Source organism: Echinops telfairi, unplaced genomic scaffold (assembly GCF_000313985.2).
Source record: "Echinops telfairi isolate 266 unplaced genomic scaffold, ASM31398v2 ScPeMD7_2291;HRSCAF=2852, whole genome shotgun sequence".
In the NCBI taxonomy this organism is placed as follows: Eukaryota; Metazoa; Chordata; class Mammalia; order Afrosoricida; family Tenrecidae; genus Echinops; species Echinops telfairi.
In genome coordinates, this window is record NW_022106189.1 from 5391006 (window position 1) to 5404779 (window position 13774).

At 52.4% G+C, this 13774-nt stretch overlaps 1 protein-coding gene across 1 annotated transcript; it reads right to left on the reverse strand.

Moving 5' to 3' along the window:
• Positions 1-919: 919 nt before the first annotated feature.
• On the reverse strand, positions 920-13155 carry POP4 (POP4 homolog, ribonuclease P/MRP subunit). Its single transcript, XM_004704705.2, has 7 exons — positions 12984-13155; positions 9597-9649; positions 4759-4982; positions 3425-3502; positions 3200-3261; positions 2139-2240; positions 920-1240 (listed from the first exon to the last, which is right to left on the reverse strand). The coding sequence occupies exons 1-7, from the start codon at positions 12988-12990 to the stop codon at positions 1104-1106; spliced, it is 663 nt and encodes a 220-aa protein (XP_004704762.1). The 5' UTR covers positions 12991-13155; the 3' UTR covers positions 920-1103.
• Between the last annotated feature and the right edge of the window lie 619 nt (positions 13156-13774).

The window sequence follows — 13774 nt, forward strand, 5'->3', positions numbered from 1 at the left end:
CTGGGCCAGTCCTTTCCCCTCAGTGGCCATGGGCTGCCGACCAAACTGTGAGAGGCTCAAGTCTGCCCAGAGGCACCGTGAAAGAAGGGCCTGATGTCTACTTCTGCAAAACCAGCCATCAGGGACCTTGCAGGGCACAGCTGTCCTGTGACACAGTCCCAGTGAATGCACTGCTCCTGTGCCCGCGTGGGGCTTCAGTGGGAGAGGCGCTGCTGCTCCTGTGGGTGGGAGGGAGAAGGCCCGGGAGCTGCGTCCCATTGTCACCAGGAGAGCGTCTGTCCCCACCTTGTCAGTCAGCAAGGGACAGGGCTAAGGCCCTTCTGAGCCACACTATGCCCCAGGTGGCCTTCCTGATAGCAGGCCTGGGAAGGCCCAACTCCCGAGTGAGCGCACCACAGTCCGCAGCGCTTCCTGCTCTCACCCAGCCCAGCCTGGCCTGCCCCCAGGCGGCCTGTGTGGAAGGGCCTCATGCACACGGGACTAGATGAAGCCCTTCGGCAGCACCAATGGGGCTGTGATGTGAGCTGCACTGCCCAGGACGTGGGCGTCCAGATGGCTAGGCCTTGGGGAGAGCTCCCTCGCCACCCCGTCCTCTCAGTGCCACTGCCCGGAGTGGAGCCACTGGGAACAAGTGCAACTAGCCCGGTCCGTGCCAGTTCTGAGTCCTAGTCAGCCGTCCCCTGACCGTTCGCCCTTCCTCGGCCATTTAAAGAGTCAGAGGCTGGCGCAGGAGGAGTTTCGAAAGGGCAACTCTGTATGGTGCCATGGGTCCTCCTGCTTGCCCTTCTGCAGGGATCCTGCAGTCGGAGCATCTTATACCTGTGTGTGTGTGTGTGTGTGTGAGTGTGTGTTTATTGTAAACACAAGTGATGGAGCAGGAAGCAGTCAACATTAAAATAAAAATCTAGTGACACCACTGTTGAAGACAGCCTGTGTATTTTCTCTCTTTTCCTCTCTATAGGCCATGCTCAAGAACACACACGACCGTGAACACCCCTCGCACAGGTCAGAAACATAAGGATTCTTTGCAAATGGGTGGTCCTCTCCAAAGAGCGGGACGTTCCAGCTGTCACCCACTTCTGGCTGTTGGAAATCTTAAGAGTTCAGAGGTCAATGGTCCCCTTGGCTTTAAATTTCTTCGCAGACCGTTCACTTGCCCGAAGCTGGAACTTGCTCCCGTAAATGTAGGACACGAAGCCATCGATCTCCACGGTGAACACAGAGTTGAGCTTGGGGATAACTGGGGGAGAAGCAGGAAAAACACTGGCCGTCGGTTCACTGCATGCAGAAAGTTAGTCATACAAGGCCTGCATCAGGACTGGAACAAGTTTCCAGCAAGTGGGGAAAGCAGAAAGGCGGCAGCCCCAGGATCAGAGTTCGTTCCACTAGATGGCCAATTCCATTTATGTTCCTTTAAATATACCACCACCTAATTTTTAGGGCCAGAGGTTATATATAATAAACCAAACTCTCACAACCACAAACTCCCAGAAAATCTGTTCCTGACCATTTCCAGATGGACTCTTGGCTTTATGCTCAGTGGGGAACCGGGAGCCCACCTTTGGAGGTTAAACACAAGTGCGGCAGGAAATGCTAGAAACAGAGGGGGAAACTGAGTAAAACCAAGCTCACAGGTGACAGCCTCCTGCAACTGGTGCTGGAGTCTGGTGTGCAGGCAAGCGAGGCAGGGCGTGGAAGTCCCCCTGGCTGGCTGCTAGGACTGGGACTCCGGGTACCCTCTGACCCGGGTGGCTGCATTCCGGGGCAGGGCAGCTTGCTAGCTGCCTTTGACTCAGGCCCCATGTGTGCCGAGGAGCACTCCTCCCCGGCAGCACCTAGCCAGCCTGTCTCCCCAGGTGCATCTGGCTGGGCTTGAATTGCCAACATTTTCACTCGTAGTTGAGCACTTAACCATCTGCCACCACCCAGGGACCCCCTTTGGCAGGTAGAGGGTCTTAACCTTGGTCTCTTGCGTTTCCTGCCCCCCCCCACCCCCACCCAATGCCTGTGCCCACAACTGCCTCAGGGAGAACGACTGGGCCAGCAGGTGGGCTCCTCGAGCCTGACATCACAGTTGGACGGAGCGGCTGCGTACATGACGCCAAGGGTGATGGAGCGCCTGGAAGGTGGCTCTGTACCTCGCAGGCGGTCGTCTTTGGAGATAATCTTGAAGACGTGCTTTGTTTCCTGTAGCAGGATCCCTGTCACTCCCACGTAAGAGGGACACTTGGATTTTGTGACTGCAAAGGAAAGGGGCCGGTCAGGGAGGGGCCATGACCATGCCAAGGCCCCAAGGCCGGTCAGGGTGGCCAGAGGGGAGCCGAGGAATGCCCAGAGGCCTGGGGAGCTTGGTGGAGGCAGGCCACTGTAGCATGGGTGCCTTTGGGAGGTTTGAAGCCAGGATGGAACATGATCTGCTGTCTGTCCTGAAACCCTCCTCCCCATCACTCAGGGGCTTGGGGTGCATGAGGAGCTCTGAAAGGGCTTAGATTCAGGTACAGGGCCTGGAAGTGAGGGTCAGGAGTGAAAATGTCCAAGCCAACAGGTACACTGTCTTGAAGGAAGGAAGTCAGAAGCTCCTTAGGTCTCCTGGACTCCGGCCGTGGTCTCAGGAGAAGGAATGCTGTGTTGGTGGTCCGGAGGAAGCCCCGTAACCAGACACGATGGCACAGGTGTTGCAACACTGGCTCAGACATAGTCGTGCCCGTGAGGAGGGTGCAGGGCCAGGTGTGCCTCCTGTTGTGACGGGCCTCTGAGACGTGGAGCCACCTTGCCAGCACTGGCAGCAGCAGCACCACCACCAGTGTCACACTGCTGACTGCCTGAGATGGGAGGTCAGGATGAGGGGCGGCATCAGGGGACACCTGGGAGCTCACACCCAGGTCTGGAGCTCTGGGGAGGGGTCTGCCTGCAGACGTCAGCCTGGAATCAACTGCCAGGCTGCTTTCTGAGCCCCAGGCAGGGCTGCTCAAGACCCAGGCGAATGGCTGCTCTGCCCTTTGGGACACTGGCAGGGGTCCCTGTGTGGAGAAGGTGCCGAGGGACCCAGTAGCCCAACTCCTCTCCACCCCCTGTGACCCTCAGTGGAATGGGGGTTTCTCAAGCAGTGATGAAGGGTGTGGGGTCTGTGTGCCTGGTTCTCTACCACAGGGACCCTGGTGACTGACGGCTGGATGACCACATGGTCTTAGCAAGGTACCTGAAATCATCGCACCATGAAGATCTGCCTTCAACAGCTTGGCCTGGATCATCTGTGGCTGCCTGCAAGGCAAACGGCCCCTCACATTATCCCCGGGCAGTCCTGAGAGAAGCACACAGCTCTACAGGCATCTCAAGCTAGGCAGGCACCTCTTACGGCATTCACAACAGAGAACATCCGACATGGGCTCTGCCCCAACGTGCCACCTCCAACAATTCAACTCACGTGTCTGGCTTGAGACCGTTGCACAGGTCTCGGATGTACTGCTTCCAGAGGTCATGGAGAGGGAGGAAAAGGCTGTACCTGTGGTAAAGTTAGAGACAGTGAGAAGTCAGGCAGGAGGAGGCCAAAGGGTGCTCCCTAGAGCCCAGCCGTTGGCTCAGTGCCAACCGAGAACCAGACAGGGACCTTGAAGAAGCCCCCGCCAGTCCTGGTTCTACGGTGGCTACCTCACTGCCCACTCTCAGTGCCCTCCCCGGCGCCTTTCTGCTGGTGGGGTGATGAAGGCCAGGTGCCTCCGTGCGTTCACCCCGACTTCTCTCCTCGAGGCAGACTTCAATTGGTCACTGTTAGTGAAGTTTTGTTAGGTGAACCTGAATTTAGTAAGTCCTCATGGGACAAGCTGCGGCTGTCTGGGGTGCCATGGAAGGTGAATGGAGCCTGGCAGGGACCCCACAGGATTTCCTGTGTCACTCTCAGGTGCCCTGGTCACTCCGCGGCGCTTCCATGAAGCAGTTGGTTCCACCTAGGCGGACCCCCAGGCCAGGCCGGCCGACTGCCTGAGGGGCCACCGAGGATGTGCCGCCCTGACTGCCTCTGCCCCTGCTCCTGAGCGGAAGCCCACGGAAAGTCCTGAGACAGCAGAATAGAGGCCAGCGGGAACGGTGTGTCAGCCGGGAAGAACACACCGCCCACGGGACGTGGTATAGCCCTTTCAGAGACTGCTGGAGCGCGTGGGCAGCATCTTTTTTTGAAAAACAGGCCCAGTGGGTGCTTCTCTTTAGTGCTATTCAAAGCTCCAGGGAGGTATATATTGGGAAGTATCAGTTCCTCTTTCCTGTCTACGAAAAGCGACAGACAAACAGCCAGTTGCCATAGGCAACAGTCTCACTTACAGCACTGATCTTATTAAGGCTAGGACCGATGCCAAACAATTAAAGTGCCCATCTCACCAAGTCTTGCTAGGGAAAGCCAAACCCAAGCACAGCTCAAATTGGTAAAGGAAGGCTGCCCCCCTGTGGCAGACGAGGGAGACGCACCCTTAGTTTCAGGAGCTCCAAGCCAGTGAGGCGAAGCTGGCTCTGCGGGCCTACAGGACAGAGGAGGGCTGCTCCCTAGGGACTTTCAAATAATAACTTTTTGCAGGAGCAGACAGCCTTATCTTTCTCCCAAGGAATGGCTGGTGGCTTTGAACTGCTAACTTTGTGGTTGGCAACCCAACTTGTAACCCACACTGTTCCTGGTTTCCAAAGTCCCCTGTTGGGTGGGTGGGTGGGGAGGAGGTGAGGCCCAGCCAGCCCTGGGCCAGGCGCATGGGGGCCAGGGTGGGCTTGGCTCACCTCTGCTGTTCTGGCTTGATGTCGAAGAGCCGCAGCTCCCTCCTTTGCCGGGCAGAGAGGCCTTTGCATTTCTTTTTCTTCTCCCTGCGCTTCCGCCGCGTGAAGTACTCCAGCACGACCGCCTTGCGCTGCAGCTGGTCCTCCAGGGCTGGCTGGCTCATGCGGGGCAGGCTGCGCCTCAAGAAGGCTTTCACGAAGGCCTCGGATCGGGCGGACCCCGCCGGCTGCAGGAGAGGTGGTGCGACTGCTCTGGTCCCACAGCCCAGGACCCCAAGGCTGCGGATGTGAATGCCCTACTGGAGGGCATTGAGCCCACTGCCCAGAGCTTGCTGCTCACCACTGCCAGGACGTGGAAGGTGGGCGCCAGCTTGGGGCTGGGTGTGCCAGGAAGCCCCAAACATCAAATCTCAACCCCTTAGTGCTCTGGGTTACTGGCGGAGGAGGAACCGTTTGCCATTTGGTAGGGAAACATGAGAACTGTCGAAGAGCGATCTGCTCAGTCAGGGCCAGGAGGGGCTGCAGGAGGGCAGTGAGCAGAACACAAGAGATAAGAGCCCAGCTGGGGGTTGGGGCGGGGCTCCGACAGGGCCACACCCAGATGAAGCTCCCTTGGGCATGGCTGCAGATCTGTGCCATCTCAGGCCTGGGAAGGCAAGGCACTGCCAAGCACAGCACCTGGCCTACTCGCACTCACTTCCACACACGGCAAAACGCAGTGGCTGGTTGCCATAGACCCTTAAAAGGATGGTACCCTAAGCACCCGACCTCTGAGTTTGGCCTTGGCCCGGTCTTGTCTGCAATCCCTGTGGGAGCCTGCTGCTTCTGGCTCAGGCAGCACAGTGAGCTGTCCGACCACCAACGGGCAGGCTGGCAGCATGAACCCACTCATGGGACATGCTTCTGGAAGGCCAGCTTCAACAGCCTCCAGAGGGGGTTCTACTGTGGACACTTGGGGCTGTCGGCCCCTTAGTCGTCTAACCGTCTAACTGGCTGTGAACACCGTAAGGCACTCAATAGCTGCCAAGTCCTGCATTTGCAAGGGAGAGGGGCGAAGGTTCAATGGACTGCACAGCATTCTTCCCGGTGGCAGGCACCGGGCTGCTTCCGCGTGGCGCCCACAGGCCCACTGACCGCGACGAGGAAGGCCTGTGCCCTGATTTACAAATACCCACACCCCTTCTTTCCTAGAGAAGACAGCAAGACCTCTCTGCTTCCACAGTGTGTCTTCCAGGAAACCCACTCTCTATGAGGCCTGGGTAGTGTTTGCCAGATTGATCAAGCACGTTGGAAACATCCACTTCAACTGCAGGGTCAAATGTGATTTGCCTGCCTGTGGTAGTCACCTAATCTGGTGTCAATTTAAGGATTAAGAGTATAGGAGTGGAGTCTAGGCTGTCAATCTGGAGATAGCCAATGAGACTTCTGTGTGGGCATGGCCTTGAATTCTGGGAAATCTGGTACTTCCTTCTTGGAGATGGAAGACACCTCTTTTTCTGCTACTCCCTGGGAGACATTGCAGAAGACAAGCCACATGGACGCAACCAGTCCTTGGAAGCCGGAGAAGCCACAGAGAAACCCCTGCCAGAGCTGAGATGTTTCCAATGACAGTGGATCCAAAGACTTTCTACCCACTGGCCTGTGATCTTCTGCATTCAGCGTCATTGCATGTGTTTCATGAGTCTGAAGAGTTTATGATTGATATCGGAAACATGGGCTAATATTGGACTTATGGACTTGATCTGGACTGGGCTGGGGTGTTTTCTCAATGTTCATTTGCTCTTGTATATAAATCTCTTTCTTATACACATATGTGTGTCCATGGATTTGCTTCTCTACTCTACCCAGACTGACACACTGCCTAGGAAGGGCACCGTGGCAGGGTCAAAGATCGTGCCCACCAGGGGGGTATGGTGGGAGTTGACAGAACACCATGCTGTTCCCACAGAGCTAAAGGCAACCATGGCAACCATAACAAATATCAGGGGCTTCAGAATGTTCCAGGAACAGGGAATGCAAGGATCAATGGGAAGCCGATTGTTTGGATAGACAGGTGGGACCCCAAGACTATGGCTCTTAGTCACCCTTCAGGTCTGGAACTGACGACATATTTCAGATCAAAAGGGCAGCACTTAGCCAGGACCAGGTTCAGCGGGTCAGGAAAGGGGGAGCCATGGAAACAAGAAACACAGGAGAATTGGAGTCAGCGACGGCAGTGTGGGGCAACGGATGAGTTGAGACAGAAGGTGAATGGATGAGTGCAAGACTGATGATCTGCTCGGTAAACCTCCCTATTTTCCCATGAATTCTTTGAAGACCCCTCACACTACTCCGTGCTTATTCATGCAATGTCAGTACTAACAATAATCTACAAGTGGATATACAGATAGGCAGGGACAGGAAGGCAAAGGGATTATACCCACGGATAGATATATGTCTGACATGTGTATTTATATGTGCCACAAAGGTATGCAGGCATACAGTAAAGCATACAGGGGGGAGAGCTATGCAAAGTCCTTAGCCATAACCAGACATGTTGAGGGGACGAGTCACTGGGCCTGAGCCACCAGGGGGACACCAGGGTCAATAGGCATTAACAGTTCACAAAGAAAGTTCTACATCCTATTTTGGTGAACAGCAACTTTGGTGAATAGAGAGTTAGAGGTCAGCTATCTAAGATGCGGTTATTAGTCTCCCTCTATCTGGAACAAAGAAGATGCAGAAAACTGAAGTTGCATGGAAACAATCAGTCCGATGGACTAGTGGACCCTGCAAGCCCTGGCCCTAAGACCACAAGAACGAGGTGGTACCTGGTTACTACTCCTGATCACTCTGGTTGGGATCACAAGAGAAAGTTCTGGAGAGTAGCAGAAAAAGTGGAACAAATTTCAAAATGATAAACACTAGCAGGTCCAACCAGAGGTATCCAGAGCCAAGAGTGAAGAAAACCAAAGCAATAAGGAAACAATTCATTGAAAAGACTAACAGACCACATGCACCTTAGCCTTTGTGACCTTGAGACCCGAAGAAGTAGACGGTGCCAGGCTACCCCAGTTGACCTTTGACAGGGCTACGAAAAGAGAACCTGGGCCTAGAGGGAAAAAGTTGGAAAAACCCTCAACATCATACTAAGTCCAGCTTTAATGGTCTCCAAGAGACAGGTGGAGCCCCAAGACTCTGGGCCTTAGACACCCTCCAAGCCTGGAACTGAAATCACCCTGTAGCACACCCTAGCTAATTGAAAGACCAGGTGAACAATCACCCCATGGAGGTCTGTGTCCTTACAACGACTGGCCACAGGAAAGCTGCCCACGAGCCCAGCTGAGAAGGTGAGCAGGGAAGGAAAGGGGGATAAATGAAGGGAGAAATAGGGAGGAAGTGGGAAGGGCGCTGTTACATTGTGGGGGTTGCAATCCATGTCGAAAACAAACTATATGAGTTGTTGAATGAAAAGTGATTTTCTCTATAAATTTTCCACCCAAATCACAGCAAGGAAGTGAAAAAAAAATCATTAGACAATCTCACCGTGGAGATTGAGTGCACTCAGCCCATGAGTGCAGAGTGGTGGCGAGGCCAGGACCAAGAGGGGAGAGAGTCCCAGAGGTGGGCAACCCTGGTAAGCCTCCATTGCAGGGCAAAGAAGATATTAGAGAGACCTGGACATACTTGAGTTGTACCTTTAAAATTTAAATTAAATAACTATATATTTGTAGTAAAAGATTTGTTAAATAATGTTGAGATATTAGGAAAATTTAATTTGTTGTAGTCATAACTGTGGAAAATTGTATTAGAATGTGTGATTGGAGAAATGTTCACGAGTAATATATGAAGGTAAATCAAAACTCCAGTCTAGTTCATGCACACACTGGCATGTTCCACAGAACACAGGTTACACGTATCTCTGTGATCAATGCGTGGCTGCAGAGCAGTTCTCAATAATACACCTATCTTGGTCTCACTAGGGTGCCTTCGAATAAGAAAGGACTAATCAAGAGTGACTTCTAGATCTGGTGTCGCCAGTTAACTTCATGGCAGAGAGGTGAGGGCAGCTCAGAAGGTTATGGGGGCAGATTTTTCTTTAATCCTGAGGGAGTCATCTTGACAGCTCTCCTTGAAGGGCGCTGAACCATCATGGGAGCTTCCTAGAAATAGTTTTAGGACCATGGGAAACCGCACCGTGGAGAAAAAGGCCAGGAAAGTTGCGCTGACACCTTTTCCATCGTGGCAATGTGCCTGCTCATCCCCCCAGGGAACCAGGGCCTGTGCTACATGAGCTTTATTGGGAAGCCTTACCCCCTCCATCCACCCTACAGCCCTGACCTCACCTACTCGGATTTCTTTTAGTAACTGCATTCAGAGAACATTTCAAAAGGACACAATTTGTGTCCCTTGAAGGTGCCCAAATTCCCATTCTGACATGCGTAAATCAGAGCAGAGAGAATTCTTTGGGCTAGAGACATGGACACCTGCCTTCAGGTTTAAAGCCCTCAGTGGAGGATGTGTCGAGAACGAATAGCTTCATGTTTTGATATTTTTGTTTAATAAAGATGCCTGAGTTTATAGGAAAAGTTGTTGACTTACCCTCATATAGAAAATTTCGTATCATTTATCAAGTTCATTAAAGAAAAAAGGAGAGGTCCCAGTTAACCAAATTTTACTTTGGCAGAGCGGAGGGGAGGCCAGCATACGGATACAACAGATGCTGATAGAGCGGTCTGCCTACTAGGAAGACCAGGAGCACCGCGGGGAAGAAGGTCTGAGCCAGCATTAGAGGCTTCACAGCAAGGGAGGCATTTTTACCACCCCCTGGAGTGCTCCTAGACTGCCTGCCAAGCACATACCTGAACATCGAGCTCTTTTGCCTCTTTCTGAGCAAGGGCACTGTAGATCACACCTGGGGGAGTAAAACAAACAATCAGTTCCTGTGGGGTATGGCCATTGAAAAGAACTAGCTTAGTTGGGGAAGGCAGGAGTGGTGTCACAGAGGAGCTGAGCACAAAGCTTTCTCAGATGTCTCATCTCCCGCCCTTGCCACGCCTAACCGAGAAGTGTTAAGGCTGTGATTTAAAACGGTGCTTCTAAAACCTGACTGTGTGTGGGAATCTGTAGGATCTTAGTAAACTATAGATTCCTTTGTCCAATTTCATATATTATGGTTTACTCTCATATACGGAAATGGTTATTATTTGTTTAGAAAAAAAGCACCTAATTAACCAAACTGCACTCTGGCACACCAGAGAAGGAGGCCAACAGTCTAGATGGAGTTGAAATGACTTTACAAAATGAAAAACTTTGCCCCATTTTAACTTCCAGGAAACTGAAATGGATCATATTAAATAGATGGTGCCCCAGCAACGATGCCAGACAGTCTTCAAACAGTTCTTCCAATTCAAAGTAAATATTAATGTGGTTTTAACCTCTAAAAACAACTACACTCCTGCTTCTGACTTAATTTGTCTGAAGTAGAAAATGGTGGCTTTTGGGCAGAATATGATGTGAATGCAATAAGAATGAGACGGAAGTCTGTTGTGAAGGTCAAATGATTAGAAACATGGGTCTGCCCTCAAAACCAGAAATCAAAACCATTGCTATCGAGTCGATCCGGCTCATAGCAACCCTCTAGGGCAGGGGAGATTTGCCCTTTGGGGTGTTTCTGATACTTTAAATCTTTACTGGAGTAGACAGCCTCAACCAGGGACCTCATGGTCAGCAGCTCAGTGCAGAGCCCACAACACGCTATTCGTTCCAGTGCCTTGGCTCATCCCTAGTTTACGTTTGGCGTCCTGGTGGCATAGTGGCTATGCATTGGGCTGCCTTCCTCCAGGTCAGCTCCTCCAAAGGGGAGGGAGAGAGAAGGCTTTCTAGTTCTGTAAAGAGTTACCATCCACAGGGGCAGCTCTACCCTGCCCTACTGGGTTGCTGTGAGCCAGAACTGAGTCAATGATAGTGAGTTTTTAAAAGTTTATGGTTGAACAAGCCAACCATTTGAGGGTCTAATTCTCCCTCAAATGGAAGGATATGTTGTTAGGTGCCATCAAGTTGGTTACAACTCACAGCGACCCTATGTACACTGAAGGAAACACTGCCGGATCCTGCACTAACCTCACAACTGTTCTTATGTCTGAGCCCATTGTTGCAGCCACTGTGTCAGCTCATCTTGTTGAGAGCCTTCCTCTTTCTCACTGTCCCTCCTTTACCAAACATGATGCCCGTCTCCAGGAACTATGGTAGTCTGTCCTGACGACGTGTCCAAAGTACGTGAGATGAAGTCTCGCCATCCTTGACTCTAAGGAGCATTCTAGCTGTACTTTCTCTAAGGCAGATTGGTTGTTCTTTTGGCCTCCCGGAACTTTCAATACTCTTCACTGGCACCTTACTTCAAATGCACCAATTCTTCTCTACTCGTCCTTATTCAACGTCCAACTTTCACCTGCATTGGAGGTGGTTGGAAATACCATGGCTTGGGTCAGATGCACCTTAGTTCTCAAAGAAACCTGCTTGCTTTTCAACATGTTAATGGTATCTTGTGCAACAGATTTACCCAATACAATGTGGCATCTGATCCCTTGATGGCTGCTTCCATGAGCATTGATTGTGGATCCAAACATGGCAAAATCCTTCACAACTTTATCCCTTTCTCCATTTATCATGATTTACCCATTGGTCCAGCTGGGGGATTTTGGTCGTCTTCACACTGAGTTGTAATCCATACTAAAGGCTGAAGTCGTTGACCTTCATCAGCAAGTGCTTCAAGTTCCACTTTTAGCAAGCAAAGTTTTATTATGTGCATATGAAAGGTTGTTAATAAAGTTTCCTTCAACCCTGATGCTACATTCTTCTTCATATAAGCCAGCTTCTCTGATGACTTGGTCAGCATATAGACTGAATAAGTATGGTGTGAGGATATAACCCTGACACACACACTTTAAACCATGCAGCATCCCCTTGTTCTGTTTATATGAGTGCCTCTAGACCAGGTGTAAGTTCTGCATGAGCACAATGAAGCGTTCTGGAATTCCAGTTCTTCTCAAGCCTATCCATAGTTTATGATCCATACAGCTGAATATGTTATCATGGTCAAAACACAAGTAAACATCTTTCTGGTATTCTCTGCCTTCAGTCAAGATCCATCTGACATCAGCAATGATATCCCTTTTCCATGCCCTCTCAAATGGAAGGTGGGGATTACAACTTGCCTGTAGAAGCTGGGACCCCAGGAATCACTGTTTTCACTTGTCACAGGGTAAACAGAAGGCTTGACAGTCTCTTCTGCAGTTCTATACAACAGTTATTGAGCACTCATTACTTGCCAGCAGCTAGTCAAAACGACTTCACTCATCTTCAAAAGTATCCTTTAAGGTAATGATTATGCTATAATGCACTTGACAAAAATCACAGCTTATCGTTAACCTGTGCAAAGAAGTAGGAGTGAGAGAACTGGATCTCAAAATCTTGAGCACATCTTTACTCTGCAGGTCTCCCAACACCTTGGGATGCTCTCTGAGCTTTACACCGAGAGGGTCATCATCAGTACCTTCCTCACGCTCAATGCCATTGGTGGCTTCCAGCCATCGAGACCCTATAGGACAAGGCAGAACTGCCCCTGTGAGTTTCCTAGATGGTAACTCTTTCCGAGCGTAAACGCCGGTCTTTCTCCTGTGGTTTCCAGCTGCTGACCTTGTGGGGGAACACGCAATATCTAAGCCACTCTGCCATCAGTACTTTACAGAGGGGAAACTGGGTCACAGCGGAGCAAGTCCTTGATTATGGTCAGCCAGGGTAGTAGTGCCTAAGTCTGTCCAGTGACGTGGGCTCTGCTTCGGCATCACACCTACAGAGTAACCCACCAGGGGCGCTTCACTGCAACCCAGGCATCAAGCCCGCACTCTGGGATTTGGTTTCTCTTATGTAAAGTGGAGCCCTAGTGGTGTAGTGAGTTAGGCATTGGGCTGCTAATCACAGGTCAGTAGTTCGAAGCCACTAACCCCTCCTCGCGAGAAAGCTGAGGCTGTCTCCTCCGCCGATGGGTCACAGTCCCAGAAACCCAGGGGCGCTATGAGTTACCCAATGACAGTGGATGTGGTGTTTGGTTTGGTGGGTATAGTGGCAAATTCCTGCTCAGACCTTACACTGACACGCAGCCAGATCCATCTCGCCCACCAGCACTACGTCCCCGACCCTTCATAGTCGCACCCTTCTCCCAGACTGTGGCCCTGAAGCTCGCTTACTCTTCATTCTCAGGTCGCTTCCGGTGCGCTGGGATGACGTGTCCACCAGCCGCCTCTCCCGCGTTACCTTCCCGGCACGTTCTTCAGGAGCTGCCGGCTGGCAGAGCTTCCCTCGCCGAGTTTCGGAGGAGGGACCCGTCGCCGAGAGACCGAGACGCTCCGGCCTGGCAGCTCGGGCCGACGCTCGGCGTGCATCGTCGGCGCGTCCCGTGACGTCACCGACGCGCGCCGACGCCCGGTGGCGCTGGCGCCTCGTCGCCGCTTCTGCGGCCGGGCGGGAGAGCGCGCGGGCCGTGGCCGCCGTTGCGCTCCTTCTTTCAGCCGAGGGCGCGCGGCGCGGGCAGGGCCGGGCCAGTCGGGGCGTGTGGAAAGGCTGTGACGGGCTCGGCCCAGCCGGGGCGTGCCCGCGGGCGACCGGGGACGGAGAGGGCCGAAATGGGACGCGGATGCTGACGCTGGGACGGGCCTTCCTGCGTGCGTTCGAATCAGTGGACCAGCGGAGGTAGCATCCTCGTGGGCTGGGACTGACCTTGAAATGGGCCACTTCTGTTTCCGCTAACTGTGTGACCTTGCTAAAGGCCCTCCTATCCCTGGCCCTCACTGTACTGTGAATGGAGCCGCACTTAGTATGTCTCTGACAGCCTTCCGGAAACCCAGAATATTATTCGTCTTTCAGTAAGGTGAAGGGCAGAACATGGATTCTTCCAGTTCTGGGAAAGGGCCCAAGTGTGGCAGCAAGTCTCCGTGCCTACCTCCGGGAAGCACTGTGCAGCAGAACCCGGCTTCATTTG